Here is a 16,199-nt window from a genome sequence, read left to right as displayed (position 1 = left end):
AACTGAAAGGAAAAAGCCTATGTATTGATAAGTATTTTCAAAATAGCACTGTACAGAAATACAGAGAAAACTCAAATAAGGTGAATCACAAGTCATCAGTAAGTGGAAAAAGTACCAATACTGCACATAGAAAATACTCATTACTGGTATAAAAAAAACAACAAAAAAAAAAACAAAACAAAAAAACTGCATGCAATATTCTACTTAAGTAAATAAATATCTGCAAAATGTACTTGTCTGATATATTTAACTCTATATTCAGCATTTTACTGCTCTAGCAGCTCAAATGGAGCCCAATTTTAAGTATCTTACATATTATGTAATGTGGTATTATAACTCTAGAGGGTCACAAGATAAATGTTAGTGGTCATAAGATTATTAATACAATAGAAAGACAAAAAAAGTTCTAATTAACAATTTATATATATATATATATATATATATATATATATATATATATATATATATATATATAAATAAAAAAATCTCATTTTTGATTTTACTGCAAAATTCTTGGTAGTTACAGTTAAAGCAGACCATCTGAGAAATGTAGGCTCCAGAGACATATAGCGGGCCTCTGCAACAAATGAACCTGGTATATAATCCTAAACTGTCAGATAAATGTAGTGAAGATTAGGTATGAAGAAACATAATATAGAAATACTACACAATAATTGAGCAAATTCACTTTTATAAGTACTTTCCAGCACTGGAAATGCAGCCAGTGTCGTACCATTGGCCTGAAAATCTGCATTACACAGGCCGTCAATATACTCCTGACTCACTGTTTCCACTTAATGGTACTGAAACTAAACTAAAACAAAACAAAACAAAACAAAACAAAACAAAACAAAACAAAACAAAACAAAACAAAACAAAACAAAACAAAACAAAACAAAACAAAACAAAACAAAACAAAACAAAACAAAACAAAACAAAACAAAACAAAACAAAACAAAACAAAACAAAACAAAACAAAACAAAACAAAACAAAGCAAAACAAAACAGAGGTGTCAAGTGAAACTGAAAAACATAATCTGTAGAAATGAGGGGGTTAGAAGCAAAGTGGTCTAACCCACAAAAAAGCCAAACTGAATTTCAAACAATTTCTCCCAACTCAAATATAGCATTACAGTGGTACTTCGAATGTTAGACCATTCTTGAAAACACAAAACTTTGAACACATTTTTCTCTGGGTTAGAGTGCTTTGCTTCCAAACCCTTCAAATGACAAGCAGCTTTTTTATTTTTCTTGTTGCAGAACATGTGAAATGCTGTACATATATTTTCACGTTATTTTTGACTGCAGACAAACAGGGAAGTGACCAAGTGACCTCTGCCTCACCCAACACATCTGATACATACTGCAGCTCCTGATAGACACACCCAGTGTTCAAAGGAATTTAGTAAGTTTATAAGCATCAGAATTTATCGAGAAATATATCCTGTAATAAGAAAATACATCTTAAATAAGGATCCTGCATTTACAAGCAAAAGCAATTTGGCAGAAGAGGAATGTTGCATCATGATGACAGTCCACGGTATCCTGCCAAAACCATACACGAGTTTCTACTGAAAAAAAAGTACAAGTTATGTCACACCAAAGTATTTTGCTTGACTTGAATCTAACCGAGAACCTTTGGGGTATTTCGTGCAACATTTCTATCCAACAATACCAACATGCTTCACAATAAAGGCCATAGTGTTATGATCCTGCTCTAGCCCCTGCCCTTCTTTCCCCTTCTTCCTCTTTTTCCTCCTTTCTCCCTTGAGTCCTGATTTGTTTCTGTTTTGTCCTGTCTGTCACCTCTCCCTCATGTCTCTCTCTCTCCCTGTTTCACCTGCCTGCATTCTGCCATCAGCTGATTACTGCAATGAGTGTCACCTGTAGTAATTAGTCCATTCACCTATTCTCCACCTCACCTCCACCTATTTAAGTTCTGTCCTGTCATTCACTCCCCGCCGGATCATCGACCCACATGCCTTCATGGACTCTGTTTTCCCCACCTCTGGATTTCCCTCACTTGGACTCAGTCTTCTTTCAGATTCTCGCTAGCCCTGCTTATGCCTCCAGCCAGTAGCTCCAGTCTCATCTCTGTTCGCCCCAGATTTCCTGAGCCTGCTCCTTCTGTTGTCAGTTCCCCCCATCTTGTAAGTACCCCTCCTTAGCTTAGTTGTAGTTTAGTGATCTTCCGTTTTTGAATTCATAGTGTTTATTTTAGTTTTGTTTCCTCCCAGTTCAGTTCTCCATTTATGTATTGCTTTAGTTTTCTGGGTTAATAAAAGTCTTTGCTAAATTCACCTGTCTGCGCCTGGATTCTCCAGCTCCCCCCGTAACACATAGCACAGTCTATCTGCTGAGGAGAAGCATTTCTTATCACTTTTCCTGCCTTAAAATTGGGAGATACAGAACTGACAATAAGCGTGGTCAAATTTGCTGCAGCTGAGACGCAGATATCTTGACTTTAACCCCAGCGAATACGCAAAGGTTTGGACACAACGTCTCATGCGAGGGTTTTTGATTATCTTTAACTACTTTCTGTACTGTAGGACTACGCTGAAGACATCAAACCTGTGAAATAACACATGGAATTATGTAGTAGACAAAATAAAGTACCAAATGTGTTTTAGATTTTACATTTCTAGCAAAAAACACATTTTGCCTTGATGACAGCATTGCACACTACTGTAGTATCTTAATCAGCTTCATTATCATAGATGTCCAAACACTGACTGGTGCTGTGCTGTGACATAAGCACAATATATAATTAATCCTACACTATAATTAATCCTACACTTCCCAGTGTAGGATTAGGCAGTTTGAGAGTAGGGATTAAATGTACTATTATTTTTATTACAGTATAATCAGATTTTTTTTTGACTAGATAACATGCCTTTGAAAGTAAAACTGTCCACAACTTTGCAGGGCAGAACATTGTGAAGTGTATTTTCAAGTGTATTTTGTCATAAACACATTCTCTCAAAAAGTAAGTATTTTGCAAATTTATTAATGCATTTATTTTTTTGTTATTTTTTAGGAAATAACATCAAAACAGACACACACACGTGTGTCTCTCTCTGTGTGTGTAATAAATTTGCAATAATTTAGCAAAATACTTGTTATTTTTATTTTATTAATCAACAAACTGTTTTAGTATAGTAGTGTCTGTGATCAGATCCTCCCTCACTGGTAAATGCTCATTTCCAAGTTTGCAAAACAGATGTTGCTGTTATAATTTATTTTTGGGATTTTGTGATATGAATAGTAATTCTTATGACAAGTAAACCAATTTCCATGTTGATATTTAACATAGATAGATAGAGTACTTTAATAACCCCCAAAAGGAAATCGGCAAGATACAGCAGGAGGAGATCTGGTTCAGCAGGATTAAGACATAAAATGATGCTAAAATACTTTGGACACATGACTGCACTATAGTAGCAAAATAACTCAATACCTGTGTTTTTCACAGCACTACAAAAAGTTTGAAAGATCTAGTAGTAAACTATGAATAATGTCTCTTGTAAACACTGGAATAATATCAAGTCAAATAAATACACTTCTTTTATGTGTACAAATGCGGCTCCACCCAAGCAGAGAGAAGCTTCTGGAAATGAATCATGTCGTTGGCATCTTTCATAACTGGAGTTACAAGTTGCTTTAGAAAACATTAAAAGGCTGCAATAAAACATTAAAGAAGACAATAAATGCATCTGGAAAGTCTAAAGACTTTATTTATTTTAAATTGTGCACAGTTAATAGGGATTTTAAACATGCTGTATTATTTTAATGATTTATTGATTTTCCAAATTAAAACACCAAAAGATAAACATCTACTTTAACTGGCATTAAATAAAAGCATGTTCACCACTAATAACCGTGTCAGTGTCCTCAGCCTCCTCTCAGACGCATAGTCATGTCGATGGTGCTGTGCTCCCCGACGCTGTAGTCCGCCAGAGTCCCGGTCATCATCTCCCGGCCCTGGTGGATGAGTCTCTGCTGGCTCACAGGAACTCCCTCTCTGTGCTGCACTCTGGTCTTGAAGTCAGCCACAGTCTCCTCAGGTGTGATGTCGTAGGTGCTCAACTTTCCCTTCTCGTTGCGGAGGAACACCTGGATGTTGGCGGGCTGAGTGACCAGCAGAGACACCTGGGAGCCGGACTGCAGACCGTAGTCCCTCAGAGACCGGGAGTCGTCGCTTAGAGGAGTCCTCTGGCCGTTACTGATCACCAGCTTCTGCCTGACAGGGAGGTATCCCAGTCTGGTCTGGATCGTCTTCTTCAGAGAACCGACGGAGTCCTCCGGGTTCACATTTATGCTGTGGGAAGTCCCATCCAGCATAATGATGCGGATCTCCATGTTTCAAATGCTGCAGAGGAGAATTAAAATTGCTTTTTTTAAGGAAAACTCTATCTCACTGAATACCTTCAGTATTATAACTTCGCTAGCTTTGATGAAGAGAGACTCTTACATTCTGCTGCCTTCTCCGGACTGTGAGACGTGATGTAAGGTGTTCGAAATACACCGCGTCTCACCTGAGAGGCGAGAATAAGCAGTTGGAGGCGGGCTTAACGTCAGCAGTGGCCAATCCCAGAGCCCTTCAAACTCGCTGGCCAATCCATGCTTTCCCCGTTTTCAAGAGCTTCTGTCCGCACTACCAGCGCGCCGAATGCGCATGTGGTGGCGCTGAAGACAAGTTTGTTATGATTAGAGACTAGAGGATATTCTGCCATCCACAGCTTTATAATTCATCATTACAAGTTTTAATTACCGTAGTAGCTACTGGAGGAGCTTTGTTTGTAAATGCTTTCATGGACGGAGCCCAGACACGGCAGGAAGTCCTCATTTGTCCAGAAAAATCAGCATATAAAAGTGCTGTATAGGTGATCCGTTTTGTTTGTTCAAGGTTTAACTTTTAATTTTATATGCAAATCCATATCATGTAATGTCGCTGGAAAGCATTATGCAATGTGTATATAATGAGGTTTAAATTCACAGCTTATTGTTTGTAATTTAAAGTCCACAATGTGAAAATTGGTTGACACAAATAAGCAAATTGTTTTTCTTGAATTAACATTTTCAGAAAGATACATGATCCATTTGTATTATTTCATCAGTCTTATATTTCTGACTATATTTTGGCAAAATGACACTGAAACTAAAATAAACAAACATTAATAAAAAAGACGGGCATGAAAAGGGCATAAGGAAGCATAAAAATAGAAATAGTACACAGTACTCAAGCAAATTTACGTTTTTAATACTTTCCATCACCAGAAATACAAACAACGGCATATTATTGGCCTGAAAATCACATTACACAGGGTGTCAATATATTTCTGACTAACCACTTTCATAAAATGATACTGAAACTAAAACAAAAAAACAAAACAGGTGACAAATGAAACTGAGAAACAAAATCTTTGTCAGTGACATGCAGCCATTTTGCAAAACACGTGAAACCTGCTGCACATAGTTTTTCACATATTATTTTTGACTACAGAGTCCTGACCTCCTCCATCACATCTCACACATACTGTAGTACCTGATAGACTCTTCCAGTCAGCAAATAAAAAGAAATCTTTGTAATAAATATGAAGGATAACTTTATTAACATCAGAACTCTGAGTGTTTCAGCATGGCGGCCCTCTCCTCCCTCTTAGGTAGAGGAATATTTCCTGTGGTAAGAAAACAAATACTAGTTAGAGATCCTAAACAAAATGTGATGAAAACTGTACACAATCATCTCTGATTTTACGAATATAACAAATACTGTACAATTATCAAATGTACTATGTTTTCTTACCTGGTGGTGCCACAAAATATTCTTCAGCAGTTTTTTCTGAGAGCTGAAGCAGTTCTTCCGCACAGTCACCTTCTTTCACTGCATCGTCCCTCAGGTATAAAGCCCTGAATGTGTATGGATAAAACAGAATTACTTTCAAAAAACTACCTTTACAAGGATGTCAAAACTGAGATACTAATTTTTTGTACCATTTGTAATTAGTTCCGTCATAAACTTTTATTTGAATTTTAAAAGTGATATGAATAATTGCAATTTTGTTGTCCTTTTTGTGTTTATTTTATGCTGCTACTAATTTTAGATTAGTGGCAGTAGCGTTAGTGACCACCATTTCCTTGAAGGTCCCATTTATTTAGGTGGCTTAATACAAAAGTGTGCAGAGCAACTAAATCAATGACTGTGGTGTCAGTAGACGTTCACTGTCATGCAGTGGCTCAAATATTACAAGTTCATTGCCTCAGCATGAACAGTTGGTACCATTAAACCAAAGCAGAAGAAGGGCGTGCCAACAACATGGCAATAGTGAATTGAAAATTAACATTTCAGTTAGTTTCATCCACCTGTTTTCATACAGTTGAATGAAAACGATTGTGACATTACGTACAATGATTGAGGTTAACTCAAATAGCTGCCATCAGATGATTTATGTAATAACTGCAACAGGCCTTTCTGAGGTAAAAAGTCTAACATGCAACTGAGCTGTTTTCACTGTCTGTGCCGTACCTGTCCTCCAGAACTGAATCCATTGGTTCAATCCCTGAAGTGTCAACAACATGAAGCTGATCTGCAAACCGTATGGCTTTCTCCAAACACTCCAGACCCTGTTTAGTACGGAAGTCAACCAAGGCCAGTCGCTCTAGTTTGTCCACCAGGTCTGCAGGGATTTGGGCAGGCTGTAATATGAAAGGTGTATTGCTTAGAAATGCATGTGTGACAGCTTCCTTCCACCATCATGTATAATACCTCTGACCTCTGATTAAGGTTATTAATCCATTAATTACTTGGTATCACTAAACACTGTCATGACCGTTCTGATAGGTCAAGTTCACTGAGTGAAATTTCAATGTCCATGTTAAAGTTTCAATGAACGTCACTATAGTGTCCCAGTGCAAGTCAGAGCACCACTAGATAACTGTAATCCCACCCAGTCTTCACCCTTTCTGCAGTGCAAACAACTGCTGCACCTGTTTGAAGAACGCTTCACTTCGAGGCTCCCTGCTTCTGGATTTCAATCCGGACCAACATAGCAGCTCATTTGAAAACCTTTTCTGTTATTAGGAAAACAATCCACTAAATTGTGTTACTGAAAACATTTGAGGCCAAATAAGCGATGCGGTTAATAAATCTGTCTCCAGTTTAAGTTAATAATGGTTACTTCAAAGTTTTTTGATGTTTATAGAGGCAGCAGACCACAGTTGACACACCTCATTCTAATAAAGTAGTCTAGATCTCAACTTGATATAAATAAGGAGTGAGCGACTAATCACTCCGTGCCTTGAAATGCCTCATGATGCTACCAGAATGCACTGCCTAGCTGCTTACAAAGAAAATTAGGATTATTGGGCATGTACCATAACAGCAACAGAAAATCAGCTGTGCATTCTGTCCATAAACATCACAGAGAGCACCAAAGACGCACTTTTTTAGTTGCCTTTAGTTGAGAATGTTCACAAATGGATGCATTATGGAAAGCTACCTCTGTCATCAACACAGTAGCTACAAAATTATGGCAATGGGTAACCTAGTCCCACTGAAAATATATTTTATTGTACCATAAGGTATCGTAGTTTTAACTTTAAATTATTATCAGACATAGGTTGAACTTTCTGTATTAAAATCATACATAAAATATGGCTGTCTTGCCTACAAGTAAAAAACATTTTCAGCATTTCTTGTCCTGGACTATTGTGGATTGTGGTTACCTTAACAACAAAATTATTAACTGCACATGAATTAGTTCATGCACATAAGATAATTAGTGCATTTAAAATAAGAAAACAGAAGTTTGACATCCCTTAATTTGTATGCTGACATAGTTTTCAACCAAATGTATATTACAATAACGTCATAGAATTCCAGAACTTCAGTTAGATTTTTGGTTTTGGTGTGTCACCCAATGACTTTTGGTGGCCTCATCTGGCCACCTATATGAAAAATTACTTGAGACACACCTGGACAAATACATCAGTTTATACACAGTTTCTTAGAGCTTTAATTATGAAACGGCAGATTATCAAAGGGTGTACAGGTGATCTGTGATGTAGTTATTGGTTCAACCAGTATTGTACATAACATTTTCTGTAATTTAGGGCTGTGCCTATGAAATGATCTCCGGGGCTGAACAAAGTATCTATCTATCTATCTATCTATCTATCTATCTATCTATCTATCTATCCATCCATCCATCCATCCATCCATCCATCCATCCATCTATAATCAATTTGAAGACATTAGGCCATTGTGTTTCCATCCACCCAGTTCTGAGCATGTTACCTGTGGAAGCTGGTCCTCTGGTACTGGTTCCCATGTTGGCATCTTTGGTACCTGCAGAGACACACTCAGGTCACAATGCTACCAACTCAATGACCTGTACTGCCTACTAGTACACTGGATGCAGACATATTTAACTTACCTTCGGGTTGTGTGGTTGTGAGCTGTACAGACGTGTTACACTTAGGATGTAGGTTTGAACGCAGCAGCTTCTTCTGTGAAACGTCTTCTCCACGTTTGTTATTGTATGTCCATCATTTGATAACAGTCTACTTGTAGACCGAATAATTTTCGGTGGCACACCACAAGAGGTGCGTAGGGCAGCGAGGCTCAACGCTGACATTTCCAACACAGTAAAATATCCAGCGATGATTAAAAATGCAGAAAACGAGTCACATTTTCTCAGTCTTCTTTCTCCGGCAAGGTCAGCTCTGGGCTAAACTAGCTTCACATGGCTGCAGCTAACAGGAGTTATCTCACAGGAGGCAGGACGAAGGGAAGCGAGAGGCTTCAACGTAACTTACTTCCGTGTTCGCGTGTCTCTCAGAAAGAAAACAAACTAATTCGCTTTATTTGAAATACATTGAGGTTGTTTTAAATGTTGAGTCACGCTGTTATATATTGAAAATACATAGCAGAGAGTGGCAAACTGACATCTTTGAAAGACACTGTTAATAATGTGAAACCGTTATATCGTAGACTGCTGCCTTTGGCGCAGGCGCACTGCTGTTGATAGCGTTCCAACGTTCTTTGCTAAAGAGAACTTAATTAGCTAAACTAAACGCGGCGGTATATTAGCCATCACAGTAAATGATGTAGCCATATTTATTTTTATATCGTACTTTTCATAATAGAAAACGGCCAGATCTGATTTCAGAGCGCCCGGATAGCTCAGTCGGTAGAGCATCAGACTTTTAATCTGAGGGTCCAGGGTTCAAGTCCCTGTTCGGGCGAATATGTTTTGTTTTTAGGACCTACTAGCATCTCTTCGTCTATTAGCTTTTCCAGCTAAATGCTAACGATAACAAGAATATCTTGATGACACCGTGACATCTTTGTTTAGCTTGATCGTATACAATTTGTCATTAAGTTGGCACTAAACACCCACTACAGGTGACTCAGATATAAATGTCTTTAGTAGTTCCTGCGAAAGTAAAGTGATCTGATGATGGCGCTAACTATATGCAAAATGGAGGATGTTCAAAGTTATTACAGTTAATCCCGACTTGAATGTTTGGACCACGACTAGACACAGTAAGTTAGTCATAGGTGTAGATTTTATAATTAGAATTAATTAATGAGACAAGCTGCTACACATGTAAAGAGGCTATTTCCACAAATAGAGGACTCAAAAGAGAACAGGAGAGTAATTTATACCTACTTGTATGTAGACTCAGCAGGGATAATGTGACAGCCTATCTGAGTTATATTTCATTATGTTTTCAATTGTCACCTGGTGGCTGAATTTTGTTTTACATAATTCCCCCCCTTTAACCACAAATTGATGCAGAAAAGGTCAGTGTATTTACCTGGCAATTGGATTTTCCGTTCTGAAACGGGTATTGAAAAACAAAAAGTGGTTATTTGATTTTCGTTTTAAAATACAAAAAATAAAATTGAAATACAAGACGTTTTTCCTTTTCATGATCAAAAAGGGATATATGAAATTTTAAAAATGCTTTGTTTTTCATTTTATATTTAGAATATCAAAAAAATAAAATCAGTAAGAGACAGAAACGAAAAAAGGTCAGTTTTATTATTTTCTGAGACCGGAAGTGGTCATCAGCAAGTGTGGGGCCATACGACAACAAGACTCTCAGAGGGCGGAGCCAGAGAGCAGTGATTGGTCAGACTGACTGAGAGCCAGAGAACAGTGATTGGTCAGACCATAGATATGTATAGAAGACAGCGCGCTAGCTAGTCTATCTATGGTCGACACGTCTGGTAGCATCTCTGGCTGCTGTTGACTTTGTTTTTGGAGTAAAACACGGTAAGAAGATAAATACTTCTAACGAGTAGCGTTGTTTTGTTGTACGTTAAGTCAGCGACTTGTGAAGAGTTGTGTTTTGTCGTGTTTGAGCAGTTGGTCCGGACGCGTTAGCTAGCTAAGCGGCTAAGTTAGCTAGCGGGCTAATTAACACAGGTGGCTAACTTACCGCTGAACACCTGTGTTAGTTGCTGCCACAGTTGTCCGTCATTATTAGGCTGAACTTCTCAACCTGTATTTCTCTGCTGTGTATTTTAGCTTTTAAAAGTTATTTTACTTTAAGGTTAACTGAAACTCGTTCAGCTGCACTGAAGTTTAACATTCAGCTGGTTTGACTTAAACCGCCCTTAACTTAACATTGCGCAACATTACCTCTCTGAATCTCCATAATTTCATTAAATTCCTTCTCTCTTCCACTGCTCAAGTTCAATCCAGTATATAAAGTGACATTAATAGTGAATAAACTAACATCCAGCCATTGTATTTATTTATTACTGCATGTATTTGTAGTAAAACATAAGTTGAAACATCCTACTTTTGGATCTAGAACTGCACAAGCCGTTCATTTTCAGTCACCTGATGAGTTAAACTCCCCTTTTTATGTGAGGTTGAAGCAGAAAGTCTGAGTTACCAAAGAAAGTTGTTTGTAATTTGCGATACCTGTTATCTCTGACTGAGGCTTTAGTTTTTGTTGAGCTGATTTCCACGTAGAAACTTTGTTCAGGAAGATTTCTCAGTAGCTCAGAGGACAGGCTGCTTTTTACACAACCTTGTAAGAGAATGTCTGTCAATGCTTTCAGCAGAATTTAGAAACACAACACTTCCTAAACAGATATTTTGAGGCTGTGAGGTTGAACGTTTGAGAGTATATCAGTGTGTTTGTTTGTGGTCTTTCTGTTTCTAGGTGGAAGCTGAATTAGTGAGGATGACTCCTGCTCCTGTCATCTCTAAGCTCCTCACACATCTTTACCTGCACATGAGGAAAATCACTCCTGTAGAATGCAGGTATGTTTGTCATTATTATAAATAGCTGTTGCCTGGTGACCTGTCAGAAACCCATCATACAGAGTCAGCCAAAAATAATGTTTACACACATCAGGAAAAGAAAAACTTGCATAAATATTTCAATACCAAACTTATTCAGACATCACGAGATTAACAAAAGTTATCTTTGGCCTCTACAATTACAAGAGGTGCTCAAAGTGGAGGCCACTGGCTTCCAGACATTTCTGTTCTGTTGTAGACGTCACTTGTTGATGCTCCATTCATGAGGGTAATGCCATCTGTTGGGAAAACATCCTACAACAGGACACAGTTATCGTGATTTGATCAAACTTTGAAAGAGGTATCTATATGTGTAGAAGTACTTATACAAATGAAATATTTATGAAAGTTTTTCTTTTCCTGATGTGTGTACATTATTTTGGCTGACTGTGAACTTAATGAGAACAAAACTGTCATTTAATTGTTGCTCTGGAAGCTTCTTTAGTGAAAACCAGCTGGTGTTCTGCTTTGAAACAAACTGCTGTTGAGGTCTGTGTTTTTAGGTTTAACCCCACAGTTTCTGAATGAACTGATAGTTGTTTTTTCCTGATCAATGTGGACGTTATAATTGATGGTAACATTTACTGATCATATAATCAGCATGACAATATAACAGTATAACATTCTGACCACCTGACTAATACTGTGTTGGTCCCTTTATGCTGCTAAAACTCCTCTGACCCAGTGGTTCATCAGAACCTCTGGGGATGTCCTGTGGATTCTGTGGATCCTGTGGGTTGCAGGGTGGGTCCTACCTAGACCAGGCTGATCCTGGACCATCCCACAGATGCTCAATGAGATCTGGATGTGGGGAGTGTGGAACCCAGGTGAACAGCTTAGCTCTGTCGTGTTCCTCAGACCACTCCTGAGCAGTTTCAGTTTGTCCTGCTGAGGGTGGCAGCTGGCATCAAGGACTGCTGTTGCCATGGAGACTAGGGGGTTGTTTGTCCTGCAGTGTTTAGGTGGTGGTACATGTCAAACATCCACATGAACATCAAGGTTTCCCAGCAGAACGTTACATTAGAACACGATGATGGATGTTGTTCTCTTCAGCTGTCAGTGGTCAGAATGTTGTGGCTGATCAGTGGATCTGTCTGCCTTTACTCTGACATCCAGAGTTACACAAAAGTGTAGTATGTGTGCAGTGCAGAAGAGATTTACTTTATTGTATACTTTTTTTTTTTTTTTTTTTAAAGGGAGAGCAATTTTTTATCCACCTGAAGAAGACTTAATCTTTCCCTTCAAAGGATAGTTAATTGTTACTACGGCTTCCATAGTCGTCCCATCAGAGTAAATCATATCCATATACAGATTTTTATTAATTCCAGGGCTGGTTCAGTAGAGATTATAATAATAAGTACATCAGATTGACAGACTGGACTGTTCCCTGGACTCCATAGAGGAGGTGGGTGAGAGGAGGATGTTGGCAAAGCTCACATCCATCATGGACAATCCCTCTCACCCACTGCATGACACTGTGGGGTCTTTAAGCAGCTCCTTCAGCAGCAGACTGAGACATCCACCCTGCAAGAAGGAGCTCTATCGCAGGTCCTTCATCCCATCTGCTATAAGACTTTACAACATCAGCATCACTGGCTGATGTTAACAAAATGCATTCATATCATTACCACCCCAAACCATAAAATTTGCACAGCAATTCTTGCACTGCACATCTTTGCACTTTTAAACTTTATTTTTTCTTTTAAGCCACTTTATCCTCATCTCTCACCCTTGTATATATTGTAAATATTATTACTACTGTTCTATTATTATTTTATTCATATCACTACGTCTACTGTTACATAAGCTGCTGTATAACAATGTAAATTTCCCCTGGCATGGGGAGAAATAAAGGACTTATCTTAGATAATTCTTGGTTGCTGTTGGAATTTTGCAGACTGAGAGATGGTTGAGAAGGTTTGCAGTTCTTGTTTTAGCAAAATATGTTATAACAGAAGATCTTTATTGTCATTGTACATGAAATTATCTGCAAACCAGCAAAGTGCATCAGTCTGAGGTATCCAAATATAAATAAGTAAAGAAAAATGCTTCTAAAGCCAATAGTAAACGGAATATTTTGAGGGAATATTTTAAAAAGGAAAGAAAAGCTCCATTCTCACTCCTCTCAGGATAAACTGTCATTAAAATTGACTTTCAATTTAGCTTCAACACTAGATAAAAACATTTGCTTTCATTACTACGGTGGCCGAGAGGTGCAAACCAAATTTACATAATGCAAAACACTTTTACAACCTCCAAGGCAAATTTACAAGCGACAAAACACTTTTACAAGTCCAAAAACACTTTTACAAATCCAAATTCCAAATTTACATAATGCAAAACACTTTTACAAAGCCAAATGTAACCGGAAAGGGAATGTCCCAACTCTGGGGTTGAAGCGGAAGTGACGACGAGGAGCGGCTAATGCAACGGACAGTGAGCGGGTGATGTTTTGCCCGTTTTGTGGGGAACATATGAACCGATTGACGCGGTTTTGTTTTTCGTGTGGTCGGTCTTTAGAGTGTTTAAATGGCGCAGATCAGACCGACAGAGTGCATTAGCCGCTCCTCGTCGTCACTTCCGGTTCAATCCCGGAGTTGGGATATTCCCATTCCGGTTGCATTTGGATTTGTTAAAGTGTTTTCGGACTTGTAAAAGTGTTTTTGGACTTGTAAAAGTGTTTTGTCGCTTGTAAATTTGTCTTGGAGGTTGTAAAAGTGTTTTGCATTATGTAAATTTGGTTTGCACCTCTCGGCCACCGTACATTACTGATGTTGTCAAGTTTTAATAAAGTTCATGCTACTTTTATGAAATGATGAAAGTGAATAAATTGTATTTCTGTGATCTGTGTTTGATTTCTGTCTTTTCTCCTGTCATCCAGATGTTCAGAGGGAGATGATGCCACATCTGGTCCAGCTGATGGAAGGTCTTGAAGTTCTCTGACTGACCTCGACTGAAGATGGTCGTCTCACTGGATTTAAGGTTCAGATGCTCAGTAACAAACTCCACCAATGAGCCAACAGGGAAGCTTTAGGTTTATTAAATGTTGCTATGAAGGTTTCGCTGTTTTTCTTTGTGAATGCAATGTGCTCCAACTGAAACTTGAATTAGAACTTAGAAGTAAATCCTTCCATCTGAAAGGATTTAGTTGCATTAATAACCTCATAACATTCTAATTTTTATTCCAGTCTTGGTTGGAAATAGAATCTCTGTATTGATTCAGGTAAAAACTGAACTTCACAGCATGTTGGAGCAAAACAACCAGATGAAAACTGTGATGGTGTTGGATTGTCAGACCGTAATGTTGCAGCTCAAAGCAGCTTTTCTAGCTCAGTTCATTCTGACATTCAGCTATGAATCAACACAGCAGATGGTGATCCATGCTGTGGAAGTCTCACATCTCCTGATTTAATGGAGCTGCTTTGCACTTTTTACACTGTTTATTCACCAACACTTTATTTAATAAAAGTCCCATCTAGTTTTTATGAGGAATGTGATGTTTTAATTTCTCTGTGAATAACTGCAGTCTAATGCAACAGCTGGAATTGTAACATCTGTCCTGATATTGATCATGAAGTATTGATCAGAATACTTATGGTCAGCAGTCATCCCTGAAGTTTTACATTAAAATCTTTACTTGTGTTGTGAACTTTGGTAAGAAGCAAAAACGTTACTGTTGCCATGGATACATGAGTGTTAAATTCTGTCCATGTTTCCATTGTGGGAAATTCAGTCCAGCAGATGTTTGTTTTTACTTCCAGCTACCATTCAGTCTGAGATATTAAGAATAAATAAATATGCATAATGTGGAAATGAACAGATTTTATTTTTATTTATTCCTACAGCTGTTGCAGGGAATGTACTAGAATGTGGAGGAATTTAGTCTCATCATTATAGACAATAAATATTATCTGAAAGTCGGGTTATTGTTGTTTATCAGCACAATACAAAAAGATTAATGTTAGAAATATTCCAGTTAAGACTCTAGAATATCATGATTTATGTAAATTTACCTCAATAATATGAATGTTCACGTTAAGATTGTACAGTGATATTTATTATGTAAGTTTAGCTGATTAAAGTTTATGACTCTGCACTACAATATTATTTATTATTAAAATTTATATCATTATTGTAATATTTAGGGTCAGATGCTATAGTATTGAGATTAAAAAATCAAATAGTCTATAAAATGTAAATATACTGAACTCATTTGGATATATTTAAGTGAGACTCTACAATATTCTTTGACATAAATCTATCTAAATCAAAATTTTAATCATTTTTACTCCAAACATTTACTGGACTGATTTAAACATTAAAATCACTCCTTTCTAATCCTCTGCTGTACGTTCAAACCTGAGGCCTTAAATAGAAACACACAAGTATCTGATTGAAGGAACTTCTGCAGAGTCCTGGTTCCAGAACATGATGATAGAATTATAGACAAACTTTAACAAAAGCTGCCTGAGAGTTTACAGGTTTTTATGTTGGATTTCTTCAGTAATTTAATGAGCGTTATCAGCAAAAATCAAGTGTTCATTTGATGAACTTCATTTCCTAAAACATCCAGAATTGGAGCTCATATCTTTGGCAGCTGTAAAGTTTCTGCTCCTTCAAAGTTCACAACACAATGAATGAATTCCTAAAACACTCTCAATGCTGGAGAGTGTTTGTGATGCTGAAGCAGTGACCAGTTTTTCTGTTTCTTCTCTGGAGATGCACAATGAGGGACGTCTGCAGAGACTGAGAAAGAGTCTCACCACATCCTGACATGAGGAAAAAGACTTTATTGAAGACTACAATGAGAAAAACTATCAGACAGCAGACGGCTGCGTTCAAGGTGAGCTCTGAACATTTGATCTGGAACAGGAA

General features: G+C 37.7%; 2 protein-coding genes, 1 long non-coding RNA gene and 1 other non-coding gene across 4 annotated transcripts; 2 read left to right on the top strand and 2 right to left on the bottom strand.

The window, feature by feature from the left end:
* Positions 1-3,712: 3,712 nt before the first annotated feature.
* Positions 3,713-4,554, bottom strand: isg15 (ISG15 ubiquitin like modifier). The gene is made up of 2 exons (XM_023299000.3): positions 4,472-4,554; positions 3,713-4,369 (listed from the first exon to the last, which is right to left on the bottom strand). The coding sequence occupies exon 2, from the start codon at positions 4,357-4,359 to the stop codon at positions 3,892-3,894; it is 468 nt and encodes a 155-aa protein (XP_023154768.1). The 5' UTR covers positions 4,360-4,369; positions 4,472-4,554; the 3' UTR covers positions 3,713-3,891.
* Positions 4,555-5,239: 685 nt separating this feature from the next.
* On the bottom strand, positions 5,240-8,793 carry gatc (glutamyl-tRNA amidotransferase subunit C). Its single transcript, XM_023299003.3, has 5 exons — positions 8,436-8,793; positions 8,297-8,347; positions 6,527-6,696; positions 5,807-5,910; positions 5,240-5,678 (listed from the first exon to the last, which is right to left on the bottom strand). The coding sequence occupies exons 1-5, from the start codon at positions 8,634-8,636 to the stop codon at positions 5,617-5,619; spliced, it is 588 nt and encodes a 195-aa protein (XP_023154771.2). The 5' UTR covers positions 8,637-8,793; the 3' UTR covers positions 5,240-5,616.
* Positions 8,794-9,173: 380 nt separating this feature from the next.
* On the top strand, positions 9,174-9,246 carry trnak-uuu (transfer RNA lysine (anticodon UUU)). The gene has a single exon. It is a non-coding gene; the product is annotated as a tRNA-Lys (tRNA).
* A 983-nt stretch (positions 9,247-10,229) lies between these two features.
* Positions 10,230-15,004, top strand: LOC129349092 (uncharacterized). Its single transcript, XR_008601947.1, has 3 exons — positions 10,230-10,283; positions 11,185-11,285; positions 14,206-15,004. It is a non-coding gene; the product is annotated as an uncharacterized LOC129349092 (long non-coding RNA).
* The last annotated feature ends 1,195 nt before the right edge of the window (positions 15,005-16,199 follow it).

This window comes from Amphiprion ocellaris, chromosome 6 (assembly GCF_022539595.1).
Source record: "Amphiprion ocellaris isolate individual 3 ecotype Okinawa chromosome 6, ASM2253959v1, whole genome shotgun sequence".
In the NCBI taxonomy this organism is placed as follows: Eukaryota; Metazoa; Chordata; class Actinopteri; family Pomacentridae; genus Amphiprion; species Amphiprion ocellaris.
Note: the sequence above shows the minus strand (reverse complement) of the source record. Positions and strands in the feature narration are given on the sequence as shown.